General features: G+C 36.7%; 2 protein-coding genes across 3 annotated transcripts in view; both read right to left on the reverse strand.

The window, feature by feature from the left end:
- The window catches only part of RB195_004549 (uncharacterized protein), a gene marked incomplete at both ends in the record, with an annotated part of 48,828 nt that extends 40,125 nt beyond the window's left edge, over positions 1–8,703 (reverse strand). For both annotated transcript variants that reach the window (XM_064182443.1, XM_064182442.1), the window contains one exon: positions 8,674–8,703. In XM_064182443.1, coding sequence (XP_064033708.1) covers positions 8,674–8,703 — 30 coding nt within the window. The remainder of the gene's footprint in view (positions 1–8,673) is intronic.
- On the reverse strand, positions 8,651–8,918 carry RB195_004551 (uncharacterized protein; the record flags this gene model as incomplete). The annotated part of the gene is made up of 2 exons (XM_064182445.1): positions 8,651–8,737; positions 8,790–8,918. 2 exons carry the CDS (start codon positions 8,916–8,918, stop codon positions 8,651–8,653), a joined length of 216 nt encoding a protein of 71 aa, XP_064033712.1.
- Positions 8,919–21,261: the final 12,343 nt, after the last annotated feature.

Consider the following 21,261-nt stretch of genomic DNA (forward strand, 5'->3'; position numbering starts at 1 on the left):
TTCTCATTTACAGCAGGATATCCTTCCCAATTTCGAAGCAAACACATTCCTTAAGAGGTAATCCAAAAAAAAACGTTCAAAATCATACTAGAAAGTCGTTATTCATCCTAGTCATATTGAAACTTGTACGAGGATCATTTCGAGATCATCTCAATGAATTTTCTGGCAGAGGATTGAAAGTGGACAGAGGGATTGGTTCCAAATCTGGGCTTGAAGGGGAGCTTTCTTAAGCTTGAAAAACGAGAAAAAATTTCATTAGACTTCCAGCACAAGTCTTTTTTTCTCTTCTGGTTGTGAAAGAGGATGAAATTTTCAGCAAAAAAATACTGAAAAATATACGGGTAACGCCCCCTGTCTGTAATAATTTTTCGTTCGAAAATGTGTTGAATCGATGCTAATATTTTCCTTTTCACGTAGCCATTCCTCTTATTCTTTCTAAATTAGAAATTTAAAGGTAGTATATCACAAAATTGATGGCTTGGGGATCTTTTAGCGAAAAGATAGCGGTTCAGGCTATCTATTCACTCGGAGACCTTAACATCGTCAATTTCGCGCTGCCTTCAGTTAAAAACAAAATTTATCGAAAACTAGAACAAGTATTTCTGTTTGTTTGGTCATGGCTGCGTACTTCTTATTTACGAAAAGATCATGGAACTAATACAAGGCTCGTATCGGCGGAAAAAATACAGTCTAAAAATAACTAATTCCGCCCTACGAATAATGAATGAAAGCAGGTGTTTTTCTGTCAATGTCTAATTAGTATCGAAATCATAAATAAAACATATACCGAACACAAATATAAAAATATAATCACATGAAGGAAATCTATGTTTACGTAAATCTGGTACAGCTGACGTAAACACATCCACACAACTCCACTTAAACAAGTCTTGAACCGAGTTAAAGGTATCACCCCACGAATCTGAGGTGGTGCAGATTTCAGGTGGAGTATTCTTATACGGGCTAGTAGATTATGGAGAGATGGTGCTTCCGTCCATTTCTTCCTAATTGCCGTAAAAAACGGCCCAGAAGATACGGCTTCGAGCGTTCCGGCGCGCCATTTTCTTCAAAGAGTTCGATTGGAGCGCGCCAGCTTTGTGCACGCGCCGCATCTTCCGGGCCGCTTTTTACGGCAATTAGGAAGAAATGAACGGAATCATCCCCCTCTCCATAATCCGTACCACCATCAGATTCGTGGAGTGATGTTTTTAAACAAAGGGCGAGAACTGATCCCCGAACAGCATTTGAACTGATACAACCTCTTCAGATATCTTTTCTCGCACACCCAGTAACCAACCAGGAGAGAAATAACCGGTATTTTTCGTTGTTCCCTGTTCAGTGGAATGGATACTGTTGTAGAGATGTGGTTTCCTGACTCGTTGTCAACACAAGGTATCGATCAATCGATCGATCGATCGATGAACTTGGACAGTAAACACTAGATCAACAATATTTTGGAACATTTTTTTTGTGGTTTTTAACGTTACTAGTGCTCTGTCAAGCACGAGAACCCTGTTTTAAGGGCCTGTCTATTCAGACAAACAATTTCATATAAAAAGAGATATCCTCAGGTGAATGGAACAGGAAATTTCACGAGAATTCCCATCCTACAGCACGTATACGGATACGGTGCCGTTTGTCCTTAACTCGTCATGTGACGGTCATTGCACAACAAGTGCATCAGAGCGTGAAATCTATTGCACTTATGCTCTATGTACATTCTTTAGTTAGTGATGTACATTTATATTAAGCGGAACATTAGTGCTGACTAGTATATCGGAAAATTCGCATGACATATATGTTTTTTTTTCCTCAGGTGAAAAAAAATAAAGGCAACCACGCTTTCAGCACATTCATTTCAGACAAGATAATCCCTTGTTTTTTTTTCATCGCTGCTTACTAAATATCCAGCAGCGAACGTTGATTTGTAGCCGTGGAATTAATCCGATGCTTAACGAATTCGTCGCGAACTCAACAATGACCATACATCTTTCTCTCTCACTCTCTTCGTCCTCATTTCAACATCCGGCTACAATTTTACATCCCCGTTCTCGAATGAGGAAGTTTCGGATCAACAGCGGACATTGCCACCACAATTATCGTTGTTTCTGTCTTTGTGAGCACATATGTATGTATTTATTTTTGTCTGTCTGTCTGTGTTTATATATATGTATACCCGTGTATGTCCCAGCCGTATCTCTGCGCTGCCACATATCAACAATATTTTAATTCAAGATTAAAAACAACGCACACAAACGGGGCAGGCTACGGGGCTACGGGCGGGGGAAAGCAGTCAATACACGTATAAAACCCCATTGCAAATAGAATTATATGCGGCAGGCGCGACGGTCTCCGAAGAATTGACGCTGATTTGAGTTCCACTGACGCTACAAACCATAAAAACAGGGTTTTTCTTGCGGATCAACAAGGCAAATGTCCAGTGATTGCACTGCGTGGGTGAAGTTGGTCTCAAATTAGATTTTGTGTTTGTGAGAAGAACTGTGCTCAGCTCGCAAGTTAATCAGTGGATTTTTTTTCGAGTTCTTGACTATTCGAATAAATCGAACGATTAGCAACTTGAAAATTAAGGCAGTTCCTCAAACACTGAGGAACAGAATTTGTACTCAGTCTGTGTCTTTTACTACACTGTGGATGAACACAGACGTTGGTACTTATGTTCACCCTTATAACCGCTACGCATCCGCTTTAACTCGCAAACATTCACCGCTCATGCTTAGTTTTTCTCTAGGATTGATCTGACCCAATTCGAACATGTGTTTTCGTAAGGGGCAGGCCGAAAAAAATATCTCAGCACATCCAGGAAGGCCTATCATTAAAATATGAGAATAATCGGAAATGCTCACCCTTCCGCAGAGTAACTGTAGAATAGTACGTTGAATTCTTGCGAAAGTTTCTAAACACATCCAGCGAAAATGCTCAAATCATTTAAAATCCAATAGGGTGAATGCATAGGTCAGAAAGACAGGAAATAGGAAGTGAAAAAGGAATTCTTAAAATGTGACCTAAGAAAAAGCGCAATGGACGCGATATAGCGGATGGATAAGCGGGAAAAAACGGCAGCTTCTACCACATAGATGGTTATAATGCTGCAATCCAAGAAAATGGTGCTAATGGCAGCTGGGAAACCGATAGCTGCTGTCAAATTTTCAAATGTCAAGCATCTCCTATAAGGGCACGTCAGCCTCAAAAAAATGAATTGCACGGTGTTGATCAATTCATATGAGGATACGCCTACGCGTTCGAATTTCATTTGAAATTCGATTGAGGTTTATGAACTCGTATGCAGCCTTAGAATGATTTGCGGGGATCAGAGAGGTCAGGGGTCAGTGTTTTTGCACTCCAAGACAAGTCTGGTACCAACTAATTGACCACGGAGGGGCGAAAGGTTTGGTGAGCACTCGGGCGAATTCGAACCTGCGATCGATCGTCCAGTCAGAATAGAATCTCTTGCCGACTGCGCTACACCCGCCCGGCGTTAGCTCTAGATGCTGAGCATCGTTCCTTTACATACTCTGACATTATTTCTTTCGTTTACACTTCCTTGGCAACCAGCTCATTACCATGTGAAACTTTAAATTCTAATCAAACATTTTCAATGTTTTCACAAAAAGTCAAGTTTATAGGTTTTTCCGTAAAGCTTTCGTGCTAATGGCGGACGAACCGATAGCCATAAATACATTTCAGGCATTCAAAACATGTAGGAAACAAAAGGAACGAGTCATTTATAGTATCACTGCATCAACGTTTCGTTAAAGCGGCTCATCGCGTGAAAGTCACTGCGACTTTGAGCGGGAGAGGAGAGGGTGTGACGTAGTTAGAAGGAGGTTCGGCCCCCGCGGTTGCACGGTCGATGGTTCGAAATCGCCTCAGTGCCGACCAAGTCTTTCATCCCTCCCATTCCGGGTCGTTAACGTGGAACCAAACTTGTCTCGGAGGATAAAACAGTGACTCTGCACATCGGCTAGCCTTTGTGAGTCAATAATCCTCAAATGGTTCCGAATTGAAGTCGAACGCAGCGCATGGAATGAATCCGTATGAGCACCAGATACTTTCTTCTTTCCCTCACGTACGCTACACTCATTTGTGTGATTGTGTGAGTAGAAATCCATCTCATGTTGTTAATAGTGATTTCGTCTTCGGATTTGAAAGAATAATCTGAATGAATCGTATTTGTTTTTCTGTCTCCAAGGCGTTTTGACGAAAGCGATGACGCTTCAAGTAGAAAAATAGCTGTTACGTTGATTACAAATTAAATTACCTCTTAAACTACGATTTTCCACAATTCTCTTCTCGTCTGGGGGCTAGCCCCGCCGCTTTTTTTTTGTGGACGTGGGAAAAATTTCACTTGAAGGGAAAGGCTTACATTTATACTTTTGACATCTTTTCAGGATTTTTCATCGTCTACAGACAATCGCAGATCCCCGTCAGAATAGTGTTTCGTTCTGAAATCCCTCACGAATAGAGCTCTTTTTTGCTAACAATAGACGGCGATGAAAGAAGGAAGTCGTGAAGAAGATTGAATCATCAAAATACCCTCTTGTTTTCATTCGTTTACGACGATCTGTGTACGTCTGGGTCTGTGTTTGCCACAAGCGCAATGCTATTATTAAAAGATACAATTACCGGGAACCCTGAAGGCACATACGTTGCCAAGCCTCCGCTCATACACACACACACACACGCACATACACAGACACACACATACTAAGACATTCGCATCAATTCCATAAAGTATAAGGAAGTATGGAATATGGATTCATATTTTTATGTATGGAATATGGATTCAGAGAACCCACACAATGAAAAAAATGGACTAACTACAAGTTCTGCTCCTCAAAATTTGAAGAACTGTGTGAATTTTCAAGTTCTTTGTCGTTCGATTTATTCGAATAATCAAGAACTCGAAAAAGAATCCATTAAATAAGCTGCGAATAGAGCAGCAGTATTTTCTGGAATTTTCAGTGGAGGTCAAATTAGAATTCATTTGAGAAAGGGCATCGTCACTATACATTCACATAAATCCACTTTAGTCACACAGTCATTTTTTGAAAGAAATTATTTTGTTTATTTGAAATTTTGGAGTTGTGTGAATTGTAGAAAAAAAGAAGTGCATTTCTGCTTGGATAAACGCATTTCGAATGAATGGGACACAATGGAAAGGTAATGGAGTGGGCGACACGGTGTACTCAGTGAATAAGATCCGAGTGAGAAAAAAAACCCCCCGCCACCATATACCGTACCCAGCGCTGCACAATGAGGTGGGAGAAAGGATTATCGTGCACAATGTTCTACATTCCATGTACATTGCTGTGCTCAGCTTCACGTGTTCCAATATAAAAAGATAATTAAAGAAAATGGAACTGTGTGCATCCAGGGAATTCCTAAACCTATCCCTAAATCTGATCGAAATACTTTTTCTTAATCTTTTTTTTAATTTCATTTTTCTCCTGGTTTTCCAAGCAATTCCACCCTCTCCTTTCGCTTTGTTTTCACTTCTAAATATCCGGAAGTACGTTCACAGACACGTTTTTCGCCAATCAACGAGAAAGTGGCATTCAGACACAACTTCAACATCCGTTAGGTGGTTGCATACTAATTCGAATAAAATGCTAACGAACAGAAAAAAATGCTCCTTTCTTAGAGGCATCACCTCACGAATCTGAGGTGGTACGGATTTCAGGTGGAGTATTCGTATACGGGATCGTAGATTATGGAGAGAGGGGTGATTCCGTCCATTTCTTCCTAATTGCCGTAAAAAACGGCCCGGAAGATACCGCTTCGAGCATTCCGGGGCGCTGCTTTCTACAACGAGTTCGATTGGAGTGCGCCAGCCTTGTGCACGCGCCGCATCTTCCGGACCGTTTTTTTACGGCAATGAGCAAGAAATGGACGGGATCACCCCTTCTCCATAATCTACTATCCCGTATAAGAATACTCCACCTGAAATCCGTACCACCTCAGATTCCTGAGGTGATGCCTTTAATGAGCACCACAGAAGAACATCATCCACATAAAATCATAGCAGCATTGATAGGTCGACAAGCGTTTTTTTTTTGTTGCTAGAAACATACTAGGATTGTTTTATTAGTTAAACAGTTTGTGATTTATGTTGGTGTTCTTGTTTATAGGGCAGAACTAAGAATACATAAACTCAGAAGAGCGCTAATGCATGTCTAATTCCTCTAGAATGAACACAATTAGCATTTTGGTGAAGGAGTATTGGAAGAGAAGAGCACGTATATCTCACCCTGCCGCCCACCTTTCAATGTTTTTCAATGTTCAGTGGGAAACACGTGACCAAATCTTCCCGACGAGAATATTTAATATGAGAATAGCCCACGTAAATTCTACAGTGAATAAAAAAAACCTGGCCACATCCTCACCATCAAATGAATACTATCAAAAGCATTACTTCTTGAATGAAACAGTGTATAATTACTGGATTTGAAAAAAAAAAACTTGTGCTCGAATAAGTTGGGCGGTTTCAGCGTATCACGAAACTGGCGTACTTAGGAAACATGTTGGAAAATATAGGATTTGGTGTGTAAATTGCGATTATGAGCACGACCCTGCTCAATTCCGTCTCATCGTTAAGAATGATGGCGTGTGAAACCGCATTTGTTCCCACGAGGCATCCGAGAACGCCACATCCTTGTGCACGCGCCGCACCCACGAGCGAGCGGTCGATGACCAATGAGGTCTCCTCACCAACCTGTTCACATCAAAACTAATGAATAAGCTGCTGAGGGGACCGAAGCGTGTACAGGAGCACTAAAGTAGCGTTCTAAGGTATCTCGTAAGAACTAAGGCGGTTCCCACGCTATTTTTTTGGACAATTAAGAAAAATTGAGCGCGGCCACGCTCATACTCGTAGTCTACACCTCGAGCTCTATATTTTCCCACAGATTTCGTACCTACGTCAGTTTCCTGGCACGCTGCCTTTAATAGTTGACTGCAGAATACAATACGGCTTGATATATAAAGGAATGTACTGATTCCTACTTCTAAAAAAAAAAAGGGAAAAGTTACTGTCTCAAAAATTTCCCCTTCAATACCTATATCCATAAAAAACGACGTGTAAGGAATGGAATATTGTATACTTAAAATGATTTTCCCTTATAGATACGCTTCCTTTAAAGGGTAGGGACAAAGCTGTAGAGAGGAAGGTGTAAAATCGGTAACATGTGAAGATAATGACAATATGTGGTCCTCACACGAACAGTTACACGAATTGCTGTGTAAGTGGAAATTCGCGATCAATGCTTCAGAAAACCCTTAGGAATATTTTAGAATAGATCAAATAGTAAGAGATTGTTGACAAAGTAAATTGGCGTAAGTTACTGCCTCATTTTCACAACAAATTCCCCACTTAATAGCTGAAATTACACCAAAAATGTTACGTTCCATGCAAAAATTTTCCTTGAAAAATTAATTAATTGGAAAAATTGAAATTTAAAATTAAAACAAAAAAGTCAAATTACTTCCATAGTATTAGATAGAAAGTTGCTATGAAATCGGGATAGTTATTTTTTTTAAAATTATGTCGCGACAATTTTGGTGCGACTATAAGAGCTTGGGTTAGACAGGGGGGGGGGACTGCCACAGATGTCGTCGTGCGTTGCAGTCGTCTATGTAAACATAAGTGCCGGTGGCTAGATGTCAACTGATGCGAAATTTCCTTCAAAAAATCCCAAATGATTTCAAAACGTGTAACGTGGGCTTACTTGATTTGTTTTTGCTCGCTTCTATCAGTAAATATAATTCTTAATTCAGTAATAAAAAAAAAAACACTTGAAAACTAACAACACACAGTTCACAAATTGTCGAAGGATAAATCGATATGTCGTGTGTTCCGCAATCGCACATAAAGCGAATAGGATGACGCTAATTTTCTTCTAATGATTGGAACAATCCAAATGCGTTCCGCCAAACGACCGCACATTAACTCGAGAACGAGGAAATGTGAGTGAAGCTGAAGCACAACGTAGTGTGAATTGTTTCCGCTACGTTTACTGACTGGGACTATATTTGGAATGGAATTCGATCCGAGTCATTCAATCCTTTGAAAAAAAAAAGAACTCTGACATGCGAGCATTGTTGGAATATAGAAAGAGCAGAGAAGAAAAAAAAAACAAATGAAACAATATATGAATAATTTCCTTCTTTCTTAAATTATAAGAAATGCTAAGGTCCCAGTTTTTGTTTTGCTTCCCGAATAAGTATTTATAAAATAAATATTAAAAAAAAGATCAAGAACTATTCCGTAGTTTCCTATGCGTTTCCATCCGAGTTCATCCACATTCGTAGTGGTAAAACGGGTGAAACGACAAAAATATAACCTTCTGGAAAAGTATAACGGATCAGGATTTCTCAGCACATTTCTAATTACATTATTCAGAAGCAAAAATAAAATTCTGAAAAAATAAGAAAGGCAAAAATGTACTGATGTGCTGGGAAATGTTCTTTTGCAGATATTATTCGTATGGAATTTCCAGGAAAATGTATAACACTTAAAAACTCATAAAACCTAAAGATTGATGACCTTACAACAGACCTCCCTTTAGCCGTTTCTGAACTTCTCCATCTCCTTTGCTCGTCTCGTCTTTGTATTTTATAAAAAGCAAAAAAATCAAACATGAGCGGTGCGCTCACCTGAGAATAGCGTCGGATCGCTTCGAACATGTTTGATTTGTGTCCCGTGTCTCACATACTTTTTCTACGCATATTAATAGACATAAAATCTGAAAGAAAAAAAACATCGTTCATACCTTGACGCTTTCTTGACGACTTTGTGGACGTCGTGGTGAGAGCGCAGGCGAGGTGACACCACGTTGTGGTACGGTCGCTCGTGCCAAGTCCACACGAATATTATGGCGTGGACTGGCCGCACTCGACATTATCGCGTAAATGATCGCAGGATAAAGGCAGCAGAATAGCAGGAATTAATGATAGTTTTGTTGTGGAATAAGGAAAATGGAGATGAGTGGAGATGATAAGAAGTGCAGATAGAGGGATGGACGGACGGATGGACGTATGGATGGACGGGACTACTGCCGCCTGTCTGCGTTTTCAATGTCAACGCTGCTGCTCTTGGTCCGCTCACTATTGCTGCACTTAATCAAGAAATGTAGGCGTGGCATCGATAGGCGGAGGGGATATGCGACTGACTCTCAAAGGCAATTAAGCGACAGATGAGAGAGCGCCAAACATACACACCATCAGATGAGGGCATCGAGACGTATGGAAAGGTGCTCGCCAGCGTCGTCGCCGCCACCACCGCCGCCGGCGGCTACGACGGCAGCAGCAGCTCCTCTCTCTCTCGCTCTCGTCTCAACAGCTCAACGGTTACAGAAAATATGGTGAGTTATGTACATAAGCGCTAGCACTCAGCTCATCCCTCCGGATAAGATATGAATCGTTTGAAAAACCGTTCTTCGAAATGGAAAAGCGGAAAAAAAAGTTCAAAGAAAATGTCCTGAGGGAACATCACCATGTTCTAGAAATAAATCCTCAATGTACTTTAAGAAGAATTAACTTCGGAAAGAAAAAGCGAACAAGTTCGGAAGAAAGAGGAAAAAGAAAAACGTTCAAAGGAAGTGTCCCAGGAGAAGTTTTCTGAAGAAATAAACAATCTTAATCGCTAAGAGGAAGCAGAAGAAGAAGAAATAACTACAGCATAGCAGGAATTGACCATATTCTCGGAAAGAAAGATTACCATCATGAATCCCAGACGCTACCACATCAATCATAGGCTCAAAAACTTCAAGGGCAACTTCAGAACTTTTTTATTCCAGAACTCAATGCTATTCCGGGGGAAGAAAAAACGTAGTCAGCATCTAACATTTCCAACCAGAACTACAACCAATCACGGAATAATAGGTGGTGATTGGCGTGTTATTAGGTCCCAAAGGGAAACTATCAACGATTTATTTAGATGATGTTATGTGAAACGTAGACTTACATACATATTTCAGCCGTTCGATTCATAGACGTTCTTACAAACATTATAAATTCAAATCTCATAACATCTAATAATTAATAATAATTGAGGCATATTTTTTTCTTCTGATTTTATTGGTATTTATTTTAATTGATATTTTATATTGATTGGTATTTGATTTGATTTTTTCTTGATCTTACGTGGTTCTGTTTCCTTTGTATTTTCCAGGAAACTGATTTCCGCTTTAAGGATTAAAAAAATTCCATAACATGGAAAAAATGGCTTTGTAATTTGGTTAACAACAATAATTCAAAAAGACTTTTTTTTGTTTCTGTTTATAAAAAGTTATTAAGCGGAACGATCTAGGCACCGACAACATCGGAACTCATTTCATTACCTCTGCTTTTTTCTTCTTTTTTTTTCCTTTTCTTGTTGAATGCTGCTGCTAAAATTTGTTTAAAAATTGCATAGCTAAGTACTGAAAGAAAAATATGCGGAAAAGCATTTTTCTAATAGAAAAAAATTAATAGGATTTCCTCAGAAATTTTTTCGGTCAAAAGGTCAAAAAAAATGAGTAGAGATCTTCCTTTTTAGCGTCCTAGTAGTCAAAATTTGAACACATTTGCTCATTAACCTGTTTCCAATTAACTCAACATTTTCCAGAAAGAAAAAAATTTAAGAAGCTCAAAAACTAAATCAGAACTTGAATTATCCACACGGGTATGTTGGCGAAAAAACTGACTTACATTCAAACACTTAAGAAGAACATTATTTCCTTTTTTTCGTTTCAATGAAAATTACCTATTTTCCGGAAAAATATGTCATTTCATAATTTATTTCTTTCAATTTAACGTTCAAATACATATTTCCTGGTGTAAAAATTAATCCGGAAGTTAAACGCTGTGCGAAAGTCCCATAAATCAAAGTAATTCATTGTCACATGACGCTTTCATAGAGGTAATGAGTTGCCGATGCCGATCAATAGGCACTTTTTCTATAGTAACATACATAGTGTAGTGTATGGCTCACTAATGATTTTCATTAAAGAATAAATCGTCGTCGGGGTGGTGCTATACGATAAAGGGGCGTGGCATAACAACAACAACAACAACAACAAAGGAATTTTTGTTGTTTTCCGATGGATTTCTTGATTTTGTATGTGTACAATTAGCTGTCTCAGATGAAGTATTCATTGAATTTCAGGATAATCGTGAAGGAAAATGTTTGAAAATGCGACACATCCCGCCTACGCCGCTTAAAATTTTGAATTTTCTAAATTTTAAAAATTTTGCTTATCAGCACCTTGAAGGTGATATTCTGCATAATTACGGTTACTCGTCCGAAACCTCCTTTATCAATTGTCCTAGGGAGAAGTACAATGGAATTAAAAATTTGAAAAAAAAATCAAAATTTCAAAATCAAAAGCAATTTGGTGAGGGTACAACCGTGGAGAAGAACCTGCAGAAGCTAACGATTAGTAGATATTGCAGGAAATACTTTCATAGAAAGTTTAGAAATATAAATAAATTCATATACATAGAACAGTGCAATAAGAAAATCTCTACTCATTTTTTTTTCACGTTTTTTTGCGCACTAAATTCAGCAAAAGCAAAACATTTTTGACCAAAAAAAAAAAAAAATAGAATTTCAGCACATTTTTTAGTACTCAGAGATAGGAATTTTTATTGGTTTTTTTATTAGTTGAGGCAGCAGCCTTCAGAAAAAAAAAAGAAAGAAAAGAAAAAAGGCTTAGCTAATGAAATGGATGAGTTTCGGCAAAATATAATATAATGGGGATAGGAAGTGAAATTTTTTCTGAAAACAATGTTTAAGGTTGCTAAAAGGGCATTCTCTGCATTGTATTGTTTCAAATTCACAGCCCTCTCGGTTTTTTCATCTGCAATGCCGCAAAAATCTTCAAATCTTCGAGTGTTTAAACGTTTCAGAATTCTCATTTCATGAATTTTTCATTTGATAAATATTTGAATATATTATATTTGACGAGATATAAGAGCTGGGATTTTTTACATGAGAAAAATATGGTTAGCTATAAGTAACAGTGCAGTACAAATGCAAAGAGCTGTGATCCTTGAAGTGTGGGACCCTTGAACCGCGGCGCATTTGCAGCAAGCGAGGGTTCCACCTACAACCGTTAACAGTATTGCATGGAGCGCATTTGCTTATGGAATCGCACCGAGTTTCAGGTCATTTCAGGCGCATATATCATTGGAGTCCATTAACAGGAAGAATGTACTCGATTTCAGGATTAGGGTTCTTCTCAACACACAAATGCTAAAGAAAATAAGGAGTGATCAGCGATCCTAATCCGTCTAAACAAATCTCTCTTCAAGTCCTCTCTTCTGGAAACTTCCCAAGTGTGAGCTGAATTTTGCTTTCTTTTTTCTGCCAATGAGCCCTCGGGGAAACTTCATTAGTAGCCTAACATTCAACCTCGTCCTTATCGAAGGCATGAAAATGGTTCGAGGATTTTGAGGCTACGCATATCTCATTAAACTTCGATTCGCCAATCCTCGATATCGTTCTAGGTACAGTAAGTAACGCAAAAACTCCACATATGAAAAAAATAAACAAAAAAAAAACAGCGGCAGAAAAGAACTCCAAAAAACAGACTGTTGTCGAAAAGTCAGGCTACTACTTATTCCATAGTCATTTTTCACTAACCCCTCGAAAAAAAAACAAGAAAACGTGGATCCGAATCCGAGCCTCAACTATTGGGAATATTCCAGCAACTACGTACTTTCGTAGAACGCATCCATCTACGCCTTTCATCGAGAAAAAACCCCAATATGATCCTTTTTTCACAATGTCGATACCGTAATAACTCAAATTCTGATACAGTACTCTTCGTAGAGACCTGCCCACAGTCAGATCCCGAACTTCTAACATACCATTTGCACACGAATTCCTTTCTTCTTCCAAGTTCTCCAAAATGTCAGTAGACGTGCGTAAATCCAGAAACAGTGCTTATTCGCTGTGATTTATTTTGAGTGATGCATTTGACAAAAAAAAAGACAGAATTCCATCATTCTATTCAGATATTAATCTCCTCATCATTTTTTGGCGGTTTTTGCGGGTCATTCACATTTCTCTCATTGTTTTATCTTTGTTATGATATGTAAAATCCTGAAAGGTCGCCATTGTCATGAAATGATCGTGATTTTGAAAAAAAAAGTAATTCCATTAAGTCAGTCATATGTATAAGGACCATTGTCTCTAAGTAAGTCATATAGACCAAAAAAAATCCTCTTAGCACTTAACGGATAACGTGCGTTAGCTTGGGATACCTGCCCGTTGTTGCCGTGACGTCACTGTTTTCTGTTTTGAACAAATCCATGAAACGTTGGCTTTAAAAGAAAAATTGTAGTGTTTTTGTTCGGCGTTGAGGGTGTTGCACAGTTGTTCAAATAATTTCATTGGGCTCAACATGTTACGAGGCTTTATTGTCATCTAACATGTTTTGTCAATGGTCGAATAAACTGGTGTAAGTATCTAGCCTTTCATCACTTAGCACAGTGTAGTTCTTATCTTGATCTTTATTTCTACTGCTTTCAGGTCATCAACAAAATCAGAAAAGCTATGTTAATTCTGGAGGTTTTGCGTTTGGCAAGGTAAGATCTACGTCTACTTTTTATTTTTTAATCTTTTTATGCGTCGTACTTTGAAACTGGCGAAAGTCTATAATGGAACTTATTGTATTCGACAGATTATAGAGAGCTTTGGTCTCTATGTTGGTGGTGGTGTTTGTTAATCTAGTGCTTGTTCCCAACGGAGTAAGTTTTCTTTCATTTTTCCCGTAGTTTTTTCTCTAAATTTAATGACCTTTCGTAGATGAGGATTAATTTAATTAATTTTTCAGTAAGATGGAGAGAAATGTGGCAAAAAAAAAACATATTTCATCCGACAAAGTCAGTTTTAAATTCTGCCCCGAGTGAATAATTTCGTTGAAATAAAATTGCAGAAGCGGAATATTTATGGGGTTATGCAAAAAATTACATCGGAAATGTACATCGGGACTTTTGGAAATGGTAGTCACTTCATCAGTGAAAGAATTTCATGCGATTTCCATGAAAAACACCATTATGGTGGAGAAACTACGAAAAAAAAACTAGGGACCGTTAGTGTTCAGCACATGAAAAAACGTGAGCGTTACATTTTTCAAAGCTCTTTTTTTTGTAACAAATCCAGAAAAACCGTTAGAAATTGTTGTACTGAGTTGAAGAATAAACAGTGAGCGTTTTTTTTTTAAATTGAAGCTGCCTGTAAGGTTTTGCTGTGCATGAGGGACATCGAATACGAAACGAAGAATTTTTTTTAAAAAAAAAGTACAGAAAAACTTGGAAAAGTACGAAAAAAAAACAGCAAAAACATAGAGAAAACCAGTAAAAATAAAAATCATTGGACTTGGAAACGTTGATTAAAACAACAATGGGAAGTACATACATAGTTGAGCATTAATTAATTTTCAGTACTTTTTTTCGCCTTCAAAAAAAAAACAAACAGAAAAAAAGAATTTCCCCTCAACTCGTGATGCGATCGGCGTGCCGTCTGTTTTCACCGTCAAAATTCCCAATTTTGAGGCGTGAAGAGAAACGCTGAAAGCTATTTTTCAGCATTACTCTTTATCCGTTTAAAAACAATAGCAATCTCAGCTTCAACGGCCCTATAGTCTCCATCTGTGGTGCGGAAAACAAGCGGTGTCGAAAATGCTCCATTTTATCGCATCCCACTTTAATGTTCCGGGAAAAAAATGCAAAAGAAATTTGAAGATGATTATAGAGAAGTCTTATAAAGGGAGTTCTTTTTTCAAATTATACATAACATGTCAGAAAAATGTTTCTTTTATCTTTACGTAGTTTTTACTTCGAGCAAAGAACGCTCACGACTTATTCTTCACCCCCAATAAACAAGGAATATGAATCCTAAGGAGATGAAACCTCTGACGGCTACAGCCGCTTAATTACACCTCGGCTGTGTCCAACATGGAATCAGCTTGATTGATGGGGAACAAGCAGAAAATCTCAGAAACGGATGAAGTATGCGTGCATGTGGAATTTATAGCATATTTTGTCCATCACGCGAACTATTGTCAGTCCTCTCCCCCCATCCAATATCATTTATCCAGCGCTGCATAGACGCACTCTGCCGGAAAAATAGGTCCCCATTGGATATACTGTTATCCAATGAAAATTTACCCGCATATAAATTCATCATGCATCGGAAATGGATTTACACTCGGTCTAGCTTTGGAAATGTTAATAGGCCGGTTGGGTCTCGCAAGGAAGTGTCATTTATTCGTAGAATGGATAGGTCCTGCAACAAAACGTCACTGCTTCAAATTTCGATACCGTGCGATGATGTACAGGTTGGTCTTAAATATATTAAAAATATTGCAAAATTATCTACTCATTAGAAATTTTGTTTACCTACGTAATTGTTTTTGAAATTTTTTGTAGGATTCCAGCGTCTAAGGTCGCTGAAGTCTAAGGCTAATGGCAAAGAAGTACGAAGAAAACGAAAGAAAAAAAAGTAATTTTAAAAAACCAAGAAAAAAAGCTCAAAGCAAAAAAAAAGCCTACACTTGCACAAGCATTGCAAAAACGAATAGAGTGAGTTTCTTCTTCAGAAAATAGTGGCTTTCGTAACAAAAGTTTTTTGCTTGTAAAAAAATATCGTCTCAAAATATACTTAAAATCACTTAAAATACTATTCAGAAGGAGGAAAAGCATCGGTTACCACATCTATGCGCTTGTGGTGTAAAAATGAAGGGATCAAGGAAACAATGAAATAATTTTTTTTCGTCGTGACGTCATGCAATGAATAGTTAAAGATAGAAAAATCATATTCATACGCACGCATCCAACGTAACAAAATTCTCACCACAAAATTACAACCGCACTTTACTAAACATATAAATTGATAGGTGGAATTAATCATAGAAATTCCTATCCAGAAGAGTACTGTATCACGAATTATGCATAGAAAATCGCCGCAAAAAAAAAGGACAGATGAAATGCACTTTATACCTGTAATGGCCCACTACATATAATGATAAATTTCAAACAGGAAATTGAAGGGAATATAGTGAAAATTTCGAAATAACATTTACAAAAAAAAAATTAATGAAAAATAAAACTTTTACATAAAACAGTCGTACTTCGAATACTTATAAGCTATTCAATATATCAACTATTCAAAAAATTTTACAAGTAGAGTCCTCCGAAATTTTGACCCTTCCAGAAAATCCAAAAAAAAAGAAACTAGTAATAATAGTAATAAGAGTATAATAGTACAATAATAATAATAATAATAATAATAATAATAATAATAATAATAATAATAATATCTAATATAATAATAGTATACTAATAATAACATAATAGTAATAGTAATAATATAATAGTATAAAAACTAATATCTAATATAATAATAGTATACTAATAATAACAATATCTACTAGCAATTACATTTACTAAAAAAATGACTCAATGGAACGGGAACCAGAAGATTTTCAGAACAACTTCGATAATAGAACAGGATCTACGTACGTACATAGTGAAGCATTTTGAACAGTTTTTGCAGTGAACTCCTCAAAATTGTGAATTTATGATCCGGTTGGTGAACACTGCTGGCTCAAAATGGGAATTTTTTTTAACGTTTTCCCATAGGTTGGCCTAATATACGTATCAGATGCTCATCCCATGCACAAAGTCGTTAGTTTTATCCCCTAGTCATTGACAAATGCCTCTTCGGTGAGGCGCAACCAATAAAAACCACTCCCAAAAAATTTAGTGCTCCTAAATAGTTGTTATTGCGAAGGAAAAATCGAAAAAAAAAACTTTAGAAGAAAAAAATTAGAAGAAAAAGCAGAAATGTAACAAAAAAAAATTGCGTAACATCTGGAAAAATATGCTATACTATGGAAAATAATTAGACCTAAAAAAAATAAAAACTGTAACAAAGAGATGAAATATAAATAGAAAATGATTGGGCAAAAAAAAAACAGAATCTGTAAAAAAAAATTATAAAAAGAAAATAAATGGACCGAAGAAATAGAAACTGTAGAAGAATATTGTGCGACATCGTATGCGTTATCGTGCTGCTTCTCCTGTCTGACATCTACCGTAATTCTCATGTCTATGAGCGAATAACTACTACAAATATGTGGATCTCATAAGTAAATAACTGCGGATTAAACATAGCGATAGTCCTCGTCATATCCGTAAACATTCATTTTAAGCTAAAAGAAAAACATGTGGTTTTTAGGAAAGTAGACATTTCGTGCGACGAATATTAAATTGTTTGGGACATATGAAGAAGAGTTCTTGGATGTATAACTATATGAACTTCTCTTTCGAGGAATCCAGGGATGAATGTTCGGGGAAATTCTTAACGTTTCACATACATCGTCTAGAAAATTCCTGGAAGTTGATGAACCTGATTTCCATAAGTATGTAACACTTCACTCAGTGATCCATGCATTCCAAACAAATAATAATCGATATCTTCCACAAAAAAAAAGCGTAAAAAGATCATCGGCGCCTCAAAATCAAGATGGAAAAATGGCTGGATATGGCTAATTTATAGCATTAGCATAGAAAGCAAGCGTAATTTAGAAATTTAAGTCAGTTTTTTTCTAACTTTGTGAACTTGTAGTTGTAATTATAATGTAGCAACCATTTTTCACCCAAACAAAAACTTCAACTATTACTACTACTATTTCCCACTGTTATTTAATCAATATTATTAATTAATCAACTATTTATTTACTACTATTTATTTACTATTACGGTACTTCAACTATTTGCCGATTAAAGCAGAGTAAATCTGACTTCAACCTCGAATAACTCAAGAAAAATCTAATAATAATTAATCAGTAAATAATCAATTGTTATTGATTAGTTACTAATTAATTAGCTAGTAATTAATTATATTTAACATGTAATGATAATTCTAAAACTGAAAACAAAGCGTTATCGAGAATTCTGGTCGCCGACTACTTTCTAACACTGGATAGAGAGGCCTGGAAGCAGGCCGTAACAAGCAGTGGAAGCGGAAAAACTCTTTCCATTTACAATTCCATAAGTTATAGGACTAAGGAGAAAACGCAGCATGACGTCAGCAATATTTAACAGACGTCCGTAAATGCGAAATTCATTCTAACATTTTCAAATTGACTGTCATGCGTCTGAAGGCGAAATTTGACTAAAAGGGGAAATTGTTGAGGTTCTGGACGTCAAAAATTTCCATTGTCAGACTTCCGGCATCAACGAATGAATTATGTCGTAACTCATACATTCTTGAAATTTTCAAAGTTGTATTTTTATTTTTTCCTTATTTATACTTCTTATTTCTTTATTTATATTTTATTTCATTATTTTATTATTTTATTTTTTCGATTTGTAATCCACAGCTGTTCTTATCATATACTACATTAATAGAGAGTTTTAGAAATATCCAAGAAGATCTCCACCTGTAGACATTATTCGTTATTCTACACTTAGAAACGTATGTATATCGAGACGAAACGAAAAGTAAATAATAAAATAAATAATAATAAATAAATACAAAGTAGTAAATAAATAAAAACGAAAAATAAATAATATTCAAATATGTAGCCAAGAAAATATATAATATGATCCTTCTTCAGTAGTTTATCCTCATTTGAAAAAAAAAACTGAAGATAACATTGTGACAGTCCAAATGCAAACACAACTTCAGTTACATTCGAATATATTATAAAACCACAATTCGAACTATTCGAATACTCGAATGTTCTGCAACAGATGAGTATTCGCCTAATCGAAACACTAATATAAACGTTCTAAGCGCTCGACCACTCTGGATGGCACACATGAAATAATCCCTGACACAAACACATAAATATTCGGTATTTTTTATTTCTCCTGTTGAAAATCTTCAAATAAACAACTATTCGAGTTCCAACATTTCTTCCTTTGAAATCTTTATATAAATGGCATGTAATTTAGAATTTTCTAACAGGATCCTTTAGCCAAATGTGATCATTTCGAATGTTTAACTAATGCATGTAGTCGAATATTCGAAGTTCGAGATATTTTGCCTAGAGTGAACATCCGAAAGAGAATTTAACAATCTTTTTTTTTTCTTTGATTTGTGGCCCCACTTACATACAACGAATTTTTTTTCCAAACCATGAATCATTGATTTTATCCACAGTGTTCTGTCCGATTCTACGAATCCATGGCTTTGATATTTTTCCACAGAAATCTTTTTCCTTTCTCAATTGATCATTATAACAGAAAAAAAATCCCTGTTTATTTTATGGGGTTCGGATACATATTTAAAGCTGGTTTTTCCCTGAAGAAAATGTACTTTTTTTTGCTTCCATTCTTTCAAAATATTGAAAAACATTTTCCGACTGAAATTCAAGCGCTCCTGATTTTTCTTTTTTTTTTCTCAAGAAGGATGCAGCATTAGATTTTCCCCGGAGAGATTTTTTATGTGCCCTCCTTGCGTTTGTTTGTTTGTTTGTTTGTTTGTTTTTTAAACTAATCGCCAGTTTAATTTATAGTGGATATTTAATTGGATTTAACCAAGAAAGTTAAATGAGATTTCAAAAAATGTTCAATTGCTGATAATTTCTTATGGATGAAATTAGAGCAAACAGCACGGATGCTACCGACAAGTACTCGCCATCCTAACATTTAGTCACGAGCATCATTACAGTATTGTTAATGAACTTCTTTTCGAATATTCGAATATTCAGGTGGTGAATCGATCCTCAAAAATACCAAATGTTTACGTGTTCGAGTGTACAACAATTTCGCGTGTGCCACATCCTTGGATTCTAACATTTCAATTCTAACATTTGTAGCTTCTGCCCTTAGAGTGTTCGGACTCAGTACATTTGTGTTAGGGCTTCGAATATGCGAATACTCAGCTGCTGCACAATATTCGAGTATTCGAGTAGGTCGAATATTACGTTCATCACATATTCGAATAGAATTGAGGTTTTGATTGGATTCATGCTGTCATGATGTCATCCGTAATTCAGCTAAAATGCGAATAAACTACTCAGGAAGGAAATTAATTATATCAATGTATAATTAATTTCCTCACTAAATATTACTTAATCTGAACTTTTAATTCAATTGAATTAATGATTCGCTTCAAATGTGTAAAGACTCCTTGTCACTAATTCACACGCAGAACTATAGAAACTAATTTTTCTATAATAATCCCAATGGGGTTAAAATTTCCGGAAGGAAATACCAACGTGTGAGTCCGTCAATGAATCTAGAGTTTACAGTTGGCGTGTGATTACTACGATTCCGACTGGAATCCGATAACGGCTGTAACACAGGAAAATTCCAGAAAAAAAAAACAGATAGAAAATCTATGTGTTTAGAGAACATTCGAATTAAAGTAACTAGGCAACTAATGCTATATCGACGTGACTCATTCGCATAAATGTGGCAAACACACTGGATTCTACTAACTCGATAATTTCACCACATAATTTTCTCATTGAAACGATCCTTAACATTTTAAGGAGGAAAATGGGAATATGTAGAACCTTCAAATTCTCTGGCGTAATGAAGTCAAGGAGAGGAAATCAAGGACAGCTACAAAGCACTTTAATGCACGACAATAATCACAGAAAACATGAGTTAGCCGAAAAGAGGCGGGCTCGGAATTCGGAGAAAATGTCGGACACGACCCCGCGTAGCTGCCTAATCCTAATTAGCATAACTTGACGTCGTTCTAGTTGTGCAAAGGACATTTTCAAAAGGGCAACATAAAAAAAAAGTTGTACAAGCTGTTTTGAAATTAGCTATTTGCAGTTGCAACTGATAGTAGCAGATCTCACGCATACAGTACCCCATAATAACGCACAATTACGCTCTGCGGGCTAAGATTTCAGAGAAGAAACAGAGTTGGGAATCTATAGCTACGACACTAATCCAAGTATCCTAGAAATAACTTTAAGAAAAAAAAAACACAGATTTATATCGTAAAGCGTGACGCCGTACGCTGTCGGCACGCACGGCAACGCTTCAAATCCGAAATGCGCCCACGTGTGAACAGCGTGGGTGGAAACCGGAAATGTCACAAATCACGACAAACATCTACGTCATGATATTTAAAAGAATCTCTACGGTTGTTATTTGAGAAATTCCCATCTTCACATAAAGAAAATGTTCAGGTTTAGTTCGTCATAGGATTAGCCGAGAAAAATTTGGAAAAGATGGGATTTAAACTGTGCCAGTCAACAAAAGAGCAACTCAGGAAGGAAAAAA

The sequence above is a fragment of the Necator americanus genome, chromosome I (assembly GCF_031761385.1).
Source record: "Necator americanus strain Aroian chromosome I, whole genome shotgun sequence".
NCBI lineage: Eukaryota > Metazoa > Nematoda > Chromadorea > Rhabditida > Ancylostomatidae > Necator > Necator americanus.